Source organism: Branchiostoma floridae, chromosome 12 (assembly GCF_000003815.2).
Source record: "Branchiostoma floridae strain S238N-H82 chromosome 12, Bfl_VNyyK, whole genome shotgun sequence".
Classification (NCBI taxonomy): domain Eukaryota; kingdom Metazoa; phylum Chordata; class Leptocardii; order Amphioxiformes; family Branchiostomatidae; genus Branchiostoma; species Branchiostoma floridae.
The window spans coordinates 13,283,690-13,301,127 of NC_049990.1; the positions used below are offsets into that span (position 1 = coordinate 13,283,690).

The 17,438-nt window shown below is 40.1% G+C and overlaps 1 protein-coding gene across 2 annotated transcripts in view; it reads left to right on the forward strand.

Annotated features, from left to right (window-relative positions):
- The window catches only part of LOC118428126 (neuroligin-4, X-linked-like), a 57,368-nt gene that overhangs the window by 34,147 nt on the left and 5,783 nt on the right, over positions 1-17,438 (forward strand). The window contains exons 2-6 of one of the 2 annotated variants that reach the window (XM_035838110.1): positions 4,145-4,294; positions 13,271-13,456; positions 13,732-13,829; positions 15,229-15,944; positions 16,319-16,861. In XM_035838110.1, the coding sequence (XP_035694003.1) occupies positions 4,145-4,294; positions 13,271-13,456; positions 13,732-13,829; positions 15,229-15,944; positions 16,319-16,861 (1,693 nt within the window). The remainder of the gene's footprint in view (positions 1-4,144; positions 4,295-13,270; positions 13,457-13,731; positions 13,830-15,228; positions 15,945-16,318; positions 16,862-17,438) is intronic. The other variant, XM_035838109.1, reaches the window with a different exon arrangement.

Here is a 17,438-nt window from a genome sequence, read left to right on the forward strand (position 1 = left end):
TAACATTCACATAACATCATAATACATAAACATTAATTGCGATCAGGCTGTGTTCGTGACCTTACAAAGCTATTTCTAAAGTATTAGTTACCCTGTTGTTAAAAAACGCAAAGTTGGGTTTCATGTTTTTTTTCTTTTTACATAACATAGGTATATACAGTTAGTTCGCCGCGAGAATGCAATATAGAAGTGTGACACGGGCATTTTTTACCCATGGTTCTCTAGCTATGTGAAATAATGCATGCTCGTTCGAATTTTTATGTTGAAAGAAATTGAAACATTACTGTTACCCCGTTCAATTTTTTTGTGTGATTTCTACCAACTTACATTCGCCCAACCCTTCAATATGCGGCTCCAGTCTGGAACTCAAGTATCACCACGCTACAAGCGATAAAGATTGAACTCACTTCGAAGTGAGCACTTGTCATAATTCTCGGCTCCCGGTATGTATCGTACAACAGTCCTATCCCATAGAGAAAAGAAGCCCTCCATATAGAAAAGAAGAGAAGCCTTCAGCCTAACGTTTGCAAGGTCCTTCCTTAATTCTCCAACATTGCGTCTGCCTCTGAGACGATCTGAAATTCAATGTAGAAGCCTGAAGGTAGCAAAATCAGCTTGATATCATTTAAACCACACCAACCGCTATAAATTGAGTTCCATTCCAGTTACGATCTTCATCATAATTACCGTGGTACCGTATGTACCACCGTTACGTATTCATCTTGTCTCTTTCATTTTACATAACGTACATTTTTCACACAGAAGGAGAGAAGTAGATTGAGGATCTGAGCAGCGCTCTTTAATATATAGACACCCCCTAAACACGACAAGCGCAAGCTCGGAGCCTAGATGTCGTGGTTAAGAAGGCTTTCAACAGGCGCAGGTTGGGAAAGCAGCCCTCAGGGTCACTCTGATACAAAGCCGGGGCATCTGACCGAGCATCCCGAGCCAACAAAAGGGCAGGGTGGAGGAACCTTTCATTGTAAAAGCCAGTGCCCCCTCCCCTTAAGGTGGACTCTCCCTGCACTTGGGGCACCGGTGCGGCACTGCTTCGCTCGCACGAATTTTCTTCCGTTTTGTGTATTTTGTTGTCTTCTAAGTCATATTTTTACGCTTTACGCAATATATAGATTATTAAAATCGCGAAAATAATGAAATAGTGCCGCATTGAACGAACCCCGCAGTGCTGCAATGGTGCTCTAAGCGTAATGAGAGTCCAAATTTACTTCAGAGCGCGATCTAGATCTAAGGGCACAACGGAAATTGTGACTTAGCATACACAGTGGCTGGTTCACAGCTGTGCGGTAATGTTGACCGAAAATTGGAACGAATGTTCGTATTTCTGTCGCACAGTCGGAACATTATATTAAGTACTGTAGACGGCATAACATTAATATTACAATCAAGGTTTGTTGGTTATGCTAAGGTCACATTTCTACAAAAGAGGCCCGGCCGGGCAGTTTCGGGGAACAAAGGGTACAATGTAAAAGACATCAAAAACACAAAAAGAGCCAAAGCTAAGTCAACAGCATGCCTTGTGCATATCTATTGTCATAAACGTGAATGTTTCGTTTCCGTAAACATCCCGGCCGGGCCCCAGGTAGGAAATGTGACGTAGGCCTTACAGGTTTTGCAATATAAACTAGTGAAACGACAGCAATAATACACTCTCATTTTCTTACAATCAGTCAACCAAACTCAAAGTAAATGTGGTAGCGCAACAGTCGGAGAAACACTCATTGGACAGATGCAGTTTTCTACCTTATTCTCGATGTGTCGACGGGTCGAACCTAAGATGGCCCAATACGCCAGGGAATACATCTCGGTACTTATGTTTAACCAATTAAAATGAAAAACAGAGGTAAATATTCCCGCGACATCGCGGAATATTGAAAACCATCGAAAATTTTCAACAACAAAAAATAGCGAACAATATGCATTCCTGTTGGACGTGTTTTTTTAATCTTCAATCGACATGTTACATAGAGAACCGCGGCCATTCACAACTCCATCAACACTGCATGTGTGATTTATAGTCGGTTGGAAACCATGTGTACGCAACATAGATGTCTCATTAGTTAAGAAAGTGGGCCGGCTTTTGTCCAAACAGGTAGCTGATTGATATCAAATGGGTACAATTAGCTCATTAGAGACGTGATTAGGAGACTTGTGGGCTGGCTTCAATTTGGTGTAATTGTAGACAGAATATTCGCCGCTGCAACCCTCTCAATAATTGAAAAGCCGGCTCTTCTGGGAGGTTACTCCATACATATTGTCAGCATAAAGCATCGCATGGGGATCTCCAGCGTAACGAGAATTTATGTCTGTAGTGAGCGCCTCATCCATACATACTCCTGGGATCATTTCCCCAGTAAGATTAGGAATTAGCTTACGGATCCCTTTTCACAAGATCTTGACAAATTGTTGACATTTTGCTTTGAAGTATCCCGCTATCATTTACTATGTAAGCCCTGTGAAAAATTTAATCGGTGATGTGAGCGTAGCGACCGATATGTCACTACCCCAGGTATGAAAAGTGATGACTTAAGGGTTGGAGTTTTACTCTTGAAAACCTTTCTTAAATTATAATGGAGTGGGGTCGGGTCTGCCATGTGACATTCTGCATAACAAAGTTCTTTATTCACAAAGACATGTTTTTTTCAAGAGCTGACGTTTCTATGACCACCTGTCATCATTTCAGGGATAAAATATTATAAATTGCCAGTAGCTTGATGACATTTCTAGAAATATTTTTGCACCGAAAAAGATGACAGATGGTCATGGAAACATCAATTCTCGAAAACTATGTTTTGTTGTAAAATAATAATGAAAGAATCTTATCCCGTCGCTCTGGTGGTACATACTCTAGCAGGAGCTAAAATCAGTATTCAACGAAACGTAAATGTTGGCATCCAATTCAATTGTTCATTACTGAATGATGCAGTACACATGAAACATGACTATAGATAAAATGTTTGAATTCACCGATGCGTACGACATTCGAGCACGATACGTAAGTAATGATATTTAAACTGAAAATTGATGTTCATTTTAAACATAGCTTGCCATTGACTCGTGCTAATAGCTTCTTATATATACGGTGTAAATAAAATTCACGACTTCGTTAGCAAACATCTCCATATGGTATGTAAGATAATGTGTGACCCAACGAAGACTGTTAAAGAGGTACACAATTTACACACAATCGCAATACAGGATTTTTGTCTTATCAACAATTCATTCATTTTTTCTTCCCAATGATCCTAACTGTGAAGATGTCCTTATATTGCTGCAAAATATGGTAAAATAGTGTTTTGGATAAAAAAATTAAAACCTTAGGAATGAAAGAAATTCCTGGATACGACGTTACAGACGTTGCAGTTAAGTAATTAACGGCGACACCATGCGGAACATAGCTTATCGTCAGTGAAAAAAAGATCCGTCTAATGTATACCTCGGCCGAAATGTCGCTAATGGAAAGGACAAGATGCAGGAGCGCAGTCCGACAATAAGCAGTTACTCAAGCAATTGGTTATGAATTATGAAATGGTCAGACGTTATAGGTAGCATGCATTTTCTGTCAGTGACCCTGAGCAAGATCTATTGAAGAAGAGGCTTGTATACAAGCAATGAATTAATGTGGAAATGAAATGAAGACAAATTTTAAAATATCATTTTCAGTAGGAAACGAAAATAAGACAAAGTGATGTAATTGGTGAAGTAGCTCCGTAGCTTGTGTACAGGAGCTAAATTGGGCCGGGAGGTCCCAAATGCCGGAAGGTCAACACATAGGCGTCCTTTCCTGTTGAAGGTGGAATTGTATATTCTCTCATATATCCCCCTCTAACTCTCCGTTCGAACTAACGGGGTTCGTTGTGCACACACAAGCCATCCCATATCCCCTACAGTCTCCGGCATGTCCTTTATCCCCTAAAGGTGACACATTGAGTGTTTGAGAACACAGGCAACATCAAACTCTATCTCAGTCACAGCTCCCAAAGGAAATTATAGCAGTGAACAGCTAACCTTTTCAAATATAAACACAAATATTCGGCCACTAAATCGTAATGTCATTAAAAAAATCATACTGTAGCTTAAATGAGACAATCCTTACACTTTTCTATGATGTGTTTTTGACTTGCAGATGGTACTGAGATGAGGAACCGGACGGTGATGGTGTTCATTCACGGCGGCTGGTGGTCCTCAGGGACCGGCTCCATGTACAACGGCACCATCCTGGCCAGCTACGGGAAGGTCATTGTCGTCACCTTCAACTACAGGCTGGGGATATTTGGTAATGTAACATTCACATGTATCGCCACTTGTGTCACATTGTGATCATGTTTCGCATTGTGAGTTGGTACACATGGAGTTATTTCACAATGTGTTTAGTATCCAGCCTGCAGTGGCCTGCAGTGTCCTAACAATGAACTACCATAGAGGGAGAGAGAGGAGGTCAATGGAGTACCTGAAAAAGCTTCTGACACCAAAAGTTTCGTTGTTTTAACTTTAAACAACGAAGTTTGTGCAAAAAAACGTTCTACTTCATGGAATCTTTCTTTTGCTCTTGTTGATACTTACCGATGTTTATGCACTGCTTGTTTCTCAAATAAGGTATAATACCGGGTTGTCAATCGACTGTTTCCCATGACATCATGGACATATATGACGACCTGGCACCAGGAACCAAGAGCTAGAAGAACAACTTGTAAGATTCGATATGAAACAACATCAAATGGTTTTTCTGTACAATTTTATGTATTGTATCGGACACTGAGTCTCTACAGTATTCAAGGACCTACCTCATGTCTCTACCGTGGACGCAATGTCAGCAGAAGAGCGTGCGCAGAATACCCAGGAGATGGAAGGAAATAGACAAATTTCTGCGTACTGAAAACGGCTTAGCAATATAAAACATGTTAACTTGAAAGTTCATCTGTGTTGGTAGAGGTCATTATGAACTAGTTAAACTGTAATTTCCAACACAAAAATTGGACTCACCCAATTTTTTTTGACTGAACAGCTCCAGTCTTTGTCAAGAAATGAACAACCCACTGCTGTCGTGACGTCACGTATTCAGAATTAAAGAACACGATGATCCACTGATTACTGAGTCTCGTGTTCTATCTGCATAACGTGACGTCACAACAGCAGTTGATTGTTCATTCCTTGAAAAAAATTGGGTGAGTCCAATTTTTGTGTTTAATATTATAGTTTAACTAGTTCAATAATATAAAACATGCTGAAATTGGCGTTGCTAATCAGCCTGCGTCCCCACCTATGCGCTGCATTACTCGTGCGATTTGATTCCAGGTCGACAAACGAAAATCCGACTCAAGTCGACTGGGGGAAAATGCTACTTGTGTGGCTTTAATTTCTCTTTTCACAGGGAAAATTTCATAGTCTAGAGTCGACTATGTCCAAAAACTGTTATGAAAGCGTCACCGATAGATTGATTATTCTCCATGAAATATTGAAAAATTAAAAAATATTGAATATTATTTAAGGAGGTATCTCACTGGACTTGGGGTACTAGCGCGGCACTGCGGGGTTTGACAAAGCAGATGTATCTTCAAGGAACCCAGAGGTATATCCACGGAACCTAGAGGTACCTCCACGGACCCAGAGGTACCTCCACGGACCCAGAGGTACCTCCACGGAACCCAGAGTTACCTCCACGGAACCCAGAGGTACCTCCACGGAATCCAGAGGTACCTCCACGGAACCCAGAGTTACCTCCACGGACGCAGATGTACCTCCACGCACCCAGAGGTACCTCCACGGAACCCAGAGTTACCTCCACGGAACCCAGAGGTACAACGGAGCCCAGAGATACCTCCACGGAATCCAGAGGTACCTCCACGGAACCCAGAGTTACCTCCACGGAACCTAGAGGTACCTCCACGGAACCCAGAGGTGCCGCCAACCAACCCCGATTTGCCGGTTGCAAGCGCGACGCTTTTTTTAAGTTAAAAGATAAATAAATCAAGTGGCAAGATTCCCCCGCGGTTATATTTTGCCTATTTTATACCAGTTCAGTTCACCCATGCAGTGACTACGATTTCCACATAACTTTAAGAACATTTAAGAAAATCTAATACGTTAAAAAAACTGAATGTTATTATGTCGAAATAAAAAAAAATAAGTCAATAAATGATAAATCATTGTTTTCTTGGTTATTCAATCTCTCTTCGTTTCCTTTTAACCCTATTCAGACCGGGCTTTTTTGAGGCCCTCCACTTCTAAGTCCTATAACTCTAAAACAACTTGCCGTAGGGCCACCAAATTTTTAGGACATGATGTCGACATAATATCTGACAAATATGTGACGTTTGACGTTACGTTGACGTAAGATGACGTAATTAAGACGTAATCAATTTGATTACATTGGTCAAACCCATGAAAAAAGGGTATTCTCAGAAAACTTCAAGTTATGCTACAAAAATGTAACAACAAGTGCATATAACAGAATAATAATGTTTATTACGACTTGCGTTGCCAATAGCAACATCAATGATGTCAATATGACGTCATAAAATGACGTCATGCACATCTAAGATACGAGTTGGGCTCCGCCATATTATATCCTCCACCTTGAATTTTTAAAAATACTTTTTTTGCAACAAATAATCACAAAGAGCAATGGAAATAGACTAAATTCATTCATTTAGATGGTTTTTGATGAAAAAATACCAGGTAGTTACAAATTTTAAGGGAATATTAGGTTGTTATTCTTGATCTGGCCATTCGGTCCACCATCTTGGATTTTGGGCTGATGACGTCATGAAATTAGCATAATTTATGTATATATAATTATGAAAGATATGCTAAATAATATAAGATTTTATTTATCTAACAAAATAGCAGTAATATAGCAAATAAATGTGAAAAATACATAGTTAGAACCAAAAATAGTGATTTTTGGCAAAACTGCCTGTCAACAAACGGTTGCCACGGCAACAAGAAAAAATGGAAAATTTGTCAAACTTCGTATAACTGTTGCTAACAATATTTTAGGAAAACTCACCAAATTTGGTGGCTCTAGCGTAAGCCGTTCTGGCGTTATAGGACATCGAAGTTAGCGCGGGCCTCAAAAGCCCCCCCCCCCGGTCTGAATAGGGTTAATTCATTAGTACACTGAAATTTTCTCCAAGTTCTGCCCCGTCAATTTGTTTTAAACTATGAAGAATGATGGAAGTCTGCGAATAAAGGCATTGTATGTGCTGTATTGCAATTTGTATTGTCCATGATTACAGGAATTTATTCAAGACACGAAAGTATGATTTGACGAGAAAATTCACTTAAAGTTAAAAAATATTCTTCAGGAATAAGATTGTTTGAACTATAAGAGGCTACCACCCTAAAAGCCTTCGAACAGGCTCTGTTATCTGACCTCTGACCCCCAAGAACCGCTCAATGACCTTATGATTTCGTGGCTTTGAGTTGTTATTGTTATTTGAGTATGAGTTTCTTATTCTTTTTTGTTGAGTTTGCCGAAGCTCTTTGTATGATGTATTGAAACGGATGTTTACTACTTTATGTTGTATTATTCTTAATTTATCATTTATTCAATCTCATGCTAGTTATGATTTTCCTGTTTCTTTATTTGTTATGATTCTGTTAGGGCTGCCTTGGAAATCAGTTGAAACTAACTGAAGGGACTACCCTTAAGGTGAATAAATAAAGAATAAAAAAAGGCTTTGTTCCTCTACACAGAAAAAATTGTTGCGTTTCATATACTAGATAAAAAGTTTTTATATCAAATATTCTTGTGTCAATTTCTACGCCAGTGGGAGGTCGTGACAGCTTTTATTGTACGAGTTTCCTTTTCCTGCCTCATTTTGATTTTCTGTAGAAAGTTAAAGCAGCTTCTTTTTAAATAGTGTATTCAGCACCATTAAGATGATATATTTATCTCATCATTTTGCACAGTGTGTGGCTGACATCGTGCGCTTTCGTTCTTAACCCCATCTCTATCTCATTGTCCCAATATCATAAGTTTCAAAAATTGAACATGCCACAGCCAATTTTGCCAGAATCGTGTCTATTCAAAATGGAACTCGCCTAACCACGCAATTATGGACTATTCCAAAATTACCTAGTGCGAAATGGAATTTCCCAAAATAACCCAAAATTTTGAAATAGACTGTCTCTTGACTTGAAAAAAGTATAAGATTCAACCCATCTATCTGTCTATAAAAATCGATTGATCCATTATCAACTGAGTGCAAAATAAATTGTCGAAATTTTAACACCTATGGACGAATTGGTTCTAAAACACACTCATACGAAATGAAAGCTTTTTTAAGTATACAGTTTACGATCTTTCGAAATGTGCACGCTCCCTGGGGCGCATCCTTAACCATTTGATCAATTTGCGTATTCACGTAAAGGCTCAAATATCTCATTTTTTTGTAAACAACAACAGAAACAAAGATAACAGGATAGATACTTCAAACGTGTTGTATCACAAAAAATTGAAAAATACTCATGAATATGTGCACAAGCTATCTATATAAATCCTAGGTCAATTGGCTTACCTAGAGTAGTGTACGAACACACCATACTAGTACACATTTTGCGGTGAAACTAGCAGGTAATTGTAACAAGTCGATTGATATGAAGTAGTTTTTGCTTAAATTGTGACTGAGGGCCTGTTTAACATGGAAGATTATACCGGATTTCAGGTCATTTGTTTGTGACACGGGAATCTAGAACAAAATCTTTGACTTGAACGAGTTTAAAACGTCAGAATAACAGGGTTTATTGCGAAAATTTATATTCAAGAGGCGTACATATATACAAAAAATATTCATTTGGCCTTTTGTCAATTACCGTAACTCAAAACTTATTTTTGACTGCAATGATTTATGATTAAAAAATCCAAAAATAGAGACCTTGTCTGAATGAAGGCAATGAAGACCCGTCTGAAAGACATACAATTACTTCGATTGATGAGACTGTCCTCGTTATGCGCATTATTCCGTTCACACATGGTAATGCTGACACTGAACTCTTTATGGCGGCAAATGTTGGATGGCTTTTCACGCCCCCGTATATTGATCCGATCGCTCCCTTGTTCCCGACAGCTGCAGGAAAAATACAAGTGGTACTGCCAGGATGTCTGAGTCGTGTGACAGTAAAGAAGAGCCGATTCTTTCCAACTATTACATACTGTGAAGAACTAGCCCGAGCTGTAACTGTGTAGTAATTGTCAGTAAGATACCAAAGTTGACACGCGGGAGTCCAACAGATAGCCAGACTGAAAGATTAACTTAATACGACGTGTTTTACGGGCGTAAATTGTGCGGCTACGCCGTTTTGTGTCCGACCACCCGGTAGCGACACCAAGAGTGATAAGAACTCTCATCTGAGAAACATGAGGGGTTCCAAGAAATGACATCGTTTTCAGCGCCAGAGGGGAGGGGGGCTCAATGTGCTTAGACGATGCTGCGCATGGCAGGTGTTTGGGGATTTATGCACACTGAAGTACCATAAAACAGTTCACCGGTCGTCACCTACCAAAAAAAAAAAAAAGCATCACGTTACTTGAACTTAAAACTTCCCTCCAAACCATCGGGGTTAATCTAAGTTTAATGTGTATCCAGGGAAAGGGAGTGGAGGCCTGGGGTAAAATAAATGCTGTTTGAGGTGACTTCAGCTTTTATTGTCTAACGTTACATTTACTGTTCCTGCCTCATTTCGATTTGCAGTGACTTCTCGAGTACAGCAAAGCAACATGTCATAAAGGGTGACGTCTGACGTTCAAACATTACCACGAACAGATCTCATATACAAGCTTATTAATATCAGATGGCTGATTACCGCAGTGTTGAAAGAATTAAGTCTTTATTTGCATGATTAATATTTCATTGTGTACATAGCTGGCTAAGCTACCTACCTACCGAATGTCATGGAAATACTCCATTTCTCTGAGTTATTCTCCATGAAGTATAACAAATTCACGCCTGCAGTTCCTGAGCAAGCTACCAGGGGCCCAAACAGCACTTCTTCTTTACATCAAAAGCTTGACTTTGTTTGGATCCACATATTTTATTCAGCAATCTGCCACTAAAGGCATGTCCAGGGCAGAAGACACAAAACACGGAAGTTCTGTTGCAGCACCAAGGTTGTACACCAGGGGGCCAAATTGACCTTTACCTTCATGGCGCCATTTTTATCCGGAAAACCAAACACACAGACACAACAAAAACAATACCTCAATTTCCCATGTAGGTACAAAAAGGATGTTTAAAGATCTTGACAGATGAGGTAACCATATCCGAGAAGCAGGAGAACCAAACTTACCATTCCAGGTGTCTGATCAATTCAACACCATCGTCCATACTGAATGGACACACGCGAATGATTTCCAAGTCTAGACTGGCATATTTCTCCGCTGGTATTGATCAATAGGAAGCTGGCGTCTTCAGACAGAGGCACCTGCTGTTGTTCCTTAATTGCACCGATTAAGAACAGGGTTGCGAGATTCAATTTTCCCCTCCACTGAAGCAGTGTGGCAGGTAATGGGTCTCCTCCGGCTTCCGTGTTTGATCATTTTCACACATGTAAGGAGAAGGAGACGCCGTTTAGAAAACAATCAGTTCCCTTTGCTAATAGAATCAATCAAACGTTCTTCACAACTATCATCTTCTCGCAAGTCACAAGTTTTTGCCATTCTTTACAATCAGATAATATCGTATATCATGGACACGATTTATTCAGTCACTTTGATTTTTTAATATTCTGAATGCATATGTGAATCAACAATCACATCATACACATAACAAGTATTGAACTTCAACTGCATGGATTTTACTATCAGTCATTGGATATTGGAAATCATTGAAGACTATGAATCATTCTGCAGATCATTATTATTGCTCTTATGGCACTCAGCAGCAGGAAGTATATTGATGAAATTCCTAGTCAAATTCATCAATGGTTGGAATTCAAATATGATCAGATTTTATGTACCTACGTGATTTTGTGCAGTTTCTATTTTAATTCACATTGGTTATTGTTATTGTGTGGACCGACTACTCTCGGCCAAGGGAGCTTAATCATAAGGGCCTGTAATAACAGTCTGTACACAGCACATAGTGACCTTAATACGACGGTAATTGTCCCAGTTGCGGCCATTGAACTGTAAAGATATTTGCGGTAGGTCCTTTAACGTACTCGAAGTGTAGCTATCCTCAAACGCTGGACCTCCATTTAACGTCCTATCCAGGGGACGTCCCGGGCTAGGTTTTCGTTTTCACCTGGGTGAAGTAATCGAAATCGTGTCACGTGCCTTTTCCAAAGGCACAACATCAGATTTTGAACCCAGAACCTGTGCGATCTGCGCCAAACAACCTACCAAATTGCGCCACACCATTCACCTATCATCACCAAGTGATCAAGACGTAGTAATATTAGTCAACGAAGGTTGCTCTGTCGTGTAGGCTTAGATCGCATCTTGAGTTAAGTCAACAGGTTCTGATGACAAAGCAGAAGCACTTAAATTAAACGGAAATAGAAACTGTAGACATTAAGAATTAAATTATATAAAACATATACCTACTGATGTCATCTGCCGTGTAAGACATTATTGAATCATCAAAAAGTAGCACAACGATTCATTCTATATTTCCCCTGTCTCTACATTTCCCACTCTCTCTAATTCTATACGTTTGTTACGGAATAGAGTCCATTCCAAGACACCATGCGGATGTTTGTTGCCATTGTTTAGAATTGATTTTAAAGTTTTGTAATTATATGTCTCGGACATTTGATACTTCAGAAATATTTTTAACACTGTTTCAACTTTGTAAATATTTCCCTGGTCCTGTAAAACTTTGGAAATATTCATGGTGTGGAATTGGATACTTCTAATGGTTTCTAAATAATGATAACAGCATTCTACCATTATTTACCATTTTCTACCATATTTTGTAAATGGTTCGGTGGGCTGGGAAGATAGCAATTCACACATCCTTGCAAAGTATGGTTGGGTGCCATGCAACAATGGCCAACCACAAAGGATCCACCAGTGCCCAGCAGTGAAATCTAAAAATATACAGATGCAACAATAGGGCTTACTTTTATGGGGGCAATAAACTAATTTTACCATTTGGCCAGGTTTACCATTTTTTGTAAATATTTGTAAATGTGAAATAATCACAGAGAGGTTTCACAATTATTCTAAATAAAGATACTTTTGTGCAGTTACTTTCAAAATGTTTCTAAAATATTCAAAGAAATTCAAATAAATGAGTATTTTCTTAGTCAATTTTTTGAAAATAACTTAATTATTGTGGCTCAGATATTCTTTTATTCAAAATAATTCAGACTAATTATAAATATTGCCTAAAAACCCTCATGGTGTCTTGGAATGGACTCTAGTGCGAAAGAAAAATTAAAGAAAGCAATAGTTGATGGCACTGTAGTGAAATAAAAATCAGAATGAGCTAAAACAATATCTCTGCATCTCATACATCAGTGTTTACATGTAAAACATATTTTCTGTCTCAATTTGAATTTGTTTTGTCTGCTCCTTCCCAAAGGCTTGGGAATAAAACTTTTGCTTTTGAAAGCCGAGACATTTAATAGACATTTCTGGGTGTGTTGTAATGACAATGACAAAGATGTTGTATCCATGTCCAACATGGGTTTAACATTTTTAGTCAAATAACTAAGTAAACGAGGAGAGAAGTTACCATATGTTGCATAAATATTCATTAAGTTCTTTCCCATTTCTTAACACAGGTGTAGACAAATTTTCAAATTACATTTGTAACTTATAGATTATATAACATACACGAGCATTTCATCCTTGCTTGATTGTGCAATTTTTCGTTCCGGTACGGTCCCTTACAAGCAAAGGTAATATCTTGTACAATGAACACACTAAAACAAAATGTGCTTAATTTTCATATTACAAAATCGCTATATTCTGTTTTTTGGAGGTTGTCTGCTTGTATGGAACAGTCACAATTGCAGTGGTAATGACTGTGCATTCTGGGAGTGTTCTAGACATTTTGTTGATGTTTTATCGATTCTAAGAAAGCCTTCGACTCCGTCTGGAGAGAGGGTCTTCGTTTTAAACTGCTAAACTCGGGAATAGGGGGTAACTAAATTATACAAGCTAATTAAATGTATGTACACTAAACCCCAGACGTGTGTAAAAACCGAGTCCGGTCTAACACCTCCATTTGTAACCAAAAAAGGTGTTAGACAAGGCGGCAATCTAAGTCTTACATTGTTCAACTTATACTTTTTGCTTCAGGTTTCCTTAGCACAGAAGATGGCAATGCACGAGGGAACTACGGCCTGTGGGACCAGATCAGGGCCCTGGAATGGGTGAACAGCTACATCAGCTTCTTTGGAGGAGACCCCCATAACATCGTGATCTTCGGCTCGGGAACCGGCGCTGCCTCAGTGCATCTACTCATGTTGTCTCCAAAGGCCAGAAGTAATTTTGTCCATAATCATGTTGTTAGTTTAACATAGAACGTTAGAAAGCGTGTAGACGAACGTCTTACTTATTTACCTTAAAGTTTGCATTGTACCTGCTGACGTAATATGACGCAATTGTTTATACATGATACAATTCTAATATTGCAGCGTGCACACCGATACACTACAGATTTATCCCCTGTTCACAAGCTATGTCTTGAATTAACATAACCATTACTAATATTAGATCTAGAGGTATGATCATTCTGAATTCTATCTCATTATATTCAGACAAGTTTCGGCGTGGAATATCTATGAGTGGATCCGCCTTAGCTACATGGGCCATGAGCCGCAACGGGAGAGCCTACGCTACAGCGGCTGCCAAACAGGTGAGGCATTATCTTACGTATATAAATGTGTGTGTGTGTGTCACTGTGTGTGTGTATGTGCGCGCGTGTGTGTGTGTGTGTGTGTGAGTGCGTGTGTATTTATGTTTGTGTGTGTGAGTGTGTGTGTGAGTGAGTGAGTGTGTTTATGTTTGTGTGTGTGTGTGTGTGAGTGTGAGTGTGTTTGTGTGTGTGTATGTGTTAGTGTGTTGGTAAACAGCGACACCTATGCTGTAGTGCAATGTGAACCAGTCAGAAGTGCCATGCCGAAAGTACCAGACGGTCACAGAAACGTCGGTTACATTAACTCTTGATTGCGTCCAAAGATTCTTGTTTGATGTCGACTGAAACTACATTGTAGTTAGCTTTATGGTCCCTATCCGGGAAGTGAAGTGAATACTGGACGAGCTGATACGCTATTGAGCACCAACTTTTGTGTTGCATGAACAAAAGTATATTTTCGATGTGTTGAAATAAAAGACTTTCAGAAAAGGTGGTACAATACATCATATAACAGTATTTCCTTTTTGAAAATGCCGTGACAGATTGACATAGATTTTGTAATAAACGCCACGAAGTGATTTATTTGCTGACTGTAGTCAGGAGGAGTTCTGCTATTGACGTTCCTATATGGCGTAAACCTATTTGACACGGGGCATGACACAGCAGGAATTGCCCTAGTAGCGACAGACTGACATGTATCCCACCAGGTATATGTGATGGTTTCAGCCATCCTTTAAGCCACATCGTATACCGTCGAAATAGATTTATTTCAAGGTTTATGTTTATAAAGGCTATACGTCTAAGTAAACAACATTTGCAGGTAATTTGAGAGCCATAACTGGATAAGAATTTACGTGTAAATGTATTTGATTTCAGACCTGAGTATTTAACTGTTCATGATTCTCTGTCACCATTCTGACTACACAAGTGCAGTGGCAGGAATTGTGAGTGATTTGCCAAATGTGGGGGGGGGGGGGGCATGACTCTCAAACAGTGACATAGCTAACGTCCATGATGGTTAGACATCTAGGTAATAAGATTTACAAAAAACAGTTTTTTTCTATTACCTTCCGCCAGTGACACTTGGCAAGCTCTGTTGATCACCAGGTTAACCAACTTAATGCGAAAATGAGGTTAAGTCAATCAGGAAACGAAAAGCAGGAGAAAGTAGTTTGTGTACAGGAGCCCATGTTGACACGCGGGGGTGAGAGGATTAGGACCAATATGCCGGAAAGGTCGACACGTAGTCTCTGTTGAGGGTGCGATATTCTCTCATAATTACGTAGTGACATAGCTAAACCTGTTTGTCTCTCAAGTAAGTTCGTAAGCAAATAATTTTGTGCCCGCATGTATATCACAGGACATGTGCACTAGATTCTATTCTGTTTTCTCCTCCCAGGTGAACTGTGATAACAGTAACACAAAAATTATGGTAGATTGCCTCCGTGGGAAGTCCGCAGACGTTCTGGCTAACATCAGTACATCGATAGTAGAGCCATCGCGATATTATTTCGCCTTCGCCCCCGTGGTTGACCTCTTCGTCATCCCCAGTGATCCGACCAGACTCACTACAAAGAACATGTCTAATTTGCCGTATGACTACATGGTTGGCGTGACGGAAAGTGACGGTTTTATGTACGTGGACGGAGTGAAGGGGGTTGGAGATGATGGCATCAACAAGGACGATTTTGAAGGCCTTGTAGACAACTTCGTGCAGCAGGTCTTTCAGAGTAGACAGCCGGAGATCAAAGATGCCGTGACGTTTAGCTACACGGACTGGAGCGACAGAAACAACGACATCAAGAGGAGAAAGAGCACCGTTGCTCTGTTCACGGACTACTTCTTCGTCCAGCCAGCAGTGACTACACTGAACGCGATTGCGCCTGTGCTGAAAGGGAACACGTTCTTCTATGCATTCCTGTACCGGGGAGAAGTTGGCTTTGGACCAGAGTGGGCTGCAGCTGTACACGGCGAAGAGTTACCATTTATATTCGGAGCTCCCGTGGGTGCAAAGCTGGGAAGGGGTGCGCTGTACTCATTCTCTAACTTTACCGACCAAGACAATATGTACAGCGTTGCTCTGATGACATATTGGACCAACTTTGCCAAAACTGGGTAAGTGGGCATGTTTAAAGTGGTATGCCTTTCACCTGCTTCTTTCTCCTGATGCCTCCTGCATTCTTTGACAAGGTTTCGTTTTATGTTTTCTGCAAGTTTTGTTTAGTTCAAACATTCCTTGCCTGTTGATATGTGTAGTTATGCCATTTATGAAGATAGGAAACGGTTACATAGTTAGCCAACAAGTTTCGTTATCCAACCAAGCTAGTAGAACTAAATATCATAATTATGTACTTAGTGTGACCCCCATGTCAAACCATGTGTTTGTTATGATGCTATGTACAGTTACATTCGAAGCATATGTCTTCAACTTGTTGCTAGATTGATGTAAACGGTTTTGGAGACAGGCACTAATGTGGCGTTCTTTCCAGGAATCCCAATCTGCCAGGAATGCAAAAGCCATCTTTTCTCGGCATCAGGCCCAACAAGTTCGAAGGTGTAGTTTGGCCGAGGTACATTGCAGAAAATCAGGATTATTTGTATATGGCCATGAGACCAAGACAAAGGGACAATTATCGTGCCAATAAACTGATGTTCTGGATAGAGTGGTTACCGAAGGTGCAGACCCCGTCACAGATGGCAACCCCACCGGGACAGCCCGATCTGTCGAAATGTCCAAATTATCCGCCCACTCGGGGCACGTCCGTCCGGTGGAGACCCAGACCCGGGCCCGATGTGCTGATAGGACGGGGGACCAAGTCACCTCCTGTACAGAGCAGCTCCAGGGAGCTGAACGTCACCATTGCCGTTGGAGCATCGTTGTTACTCATCAACATCATCGTCTTCATAGTGGTGAACTATAGGAGAATTGACTGTGCGGCGTACCGTAGGAGAAAAAAGCGCACCGACAAGAAAAAGAAGCTGAACGCCAACCATTCAGGAAGCATACCGTCTGTGAGGATATTAGAGATCGGGTGAGTACCCTCCCCACGTATTGTCCCTTACAGTAGGGCACATTGATTTCATTATATGAGTGACAACCTCGCACGCATCGATTCACGACGTTTCAATTTCATCATGCTGTTAATTGTTCAAACCAGGTACAAAATGAGCAAATACATGCCTTTAAGTGCAAAAAAAAAATAATAATAATAAGATGGAATGCCAATGTCAATACAAACGTCAAAGAATAAGATGTGAAAGAAAGAATATGGTATATTCTGTGTGTTGAGTCATTTATTCAACCTTCCTGACCACTAAGCTTTCATAATGAAAGCAACTTTGCTACCTTTTTTGTCGCACGCTCGCTTTAGTTTTGACGATGTTTATATATATCTTTTTTTTACTTATATGTATGCCATCCATATGATTCGAATCAATACGGCCTTATGGCCCTTTTCTGATATTTTTTTTCTTCAAAGTAAAACAGCATGAGTTGATAGAGTTTTTCATCAATCAGTGACTGTTATCAAAGGTAAGCAAACGTACCTCCAAATTTTCGATGGCTATCCAGTCCATCTTGCTCACGGAGTGACCTTGTTCTCGCTAGAG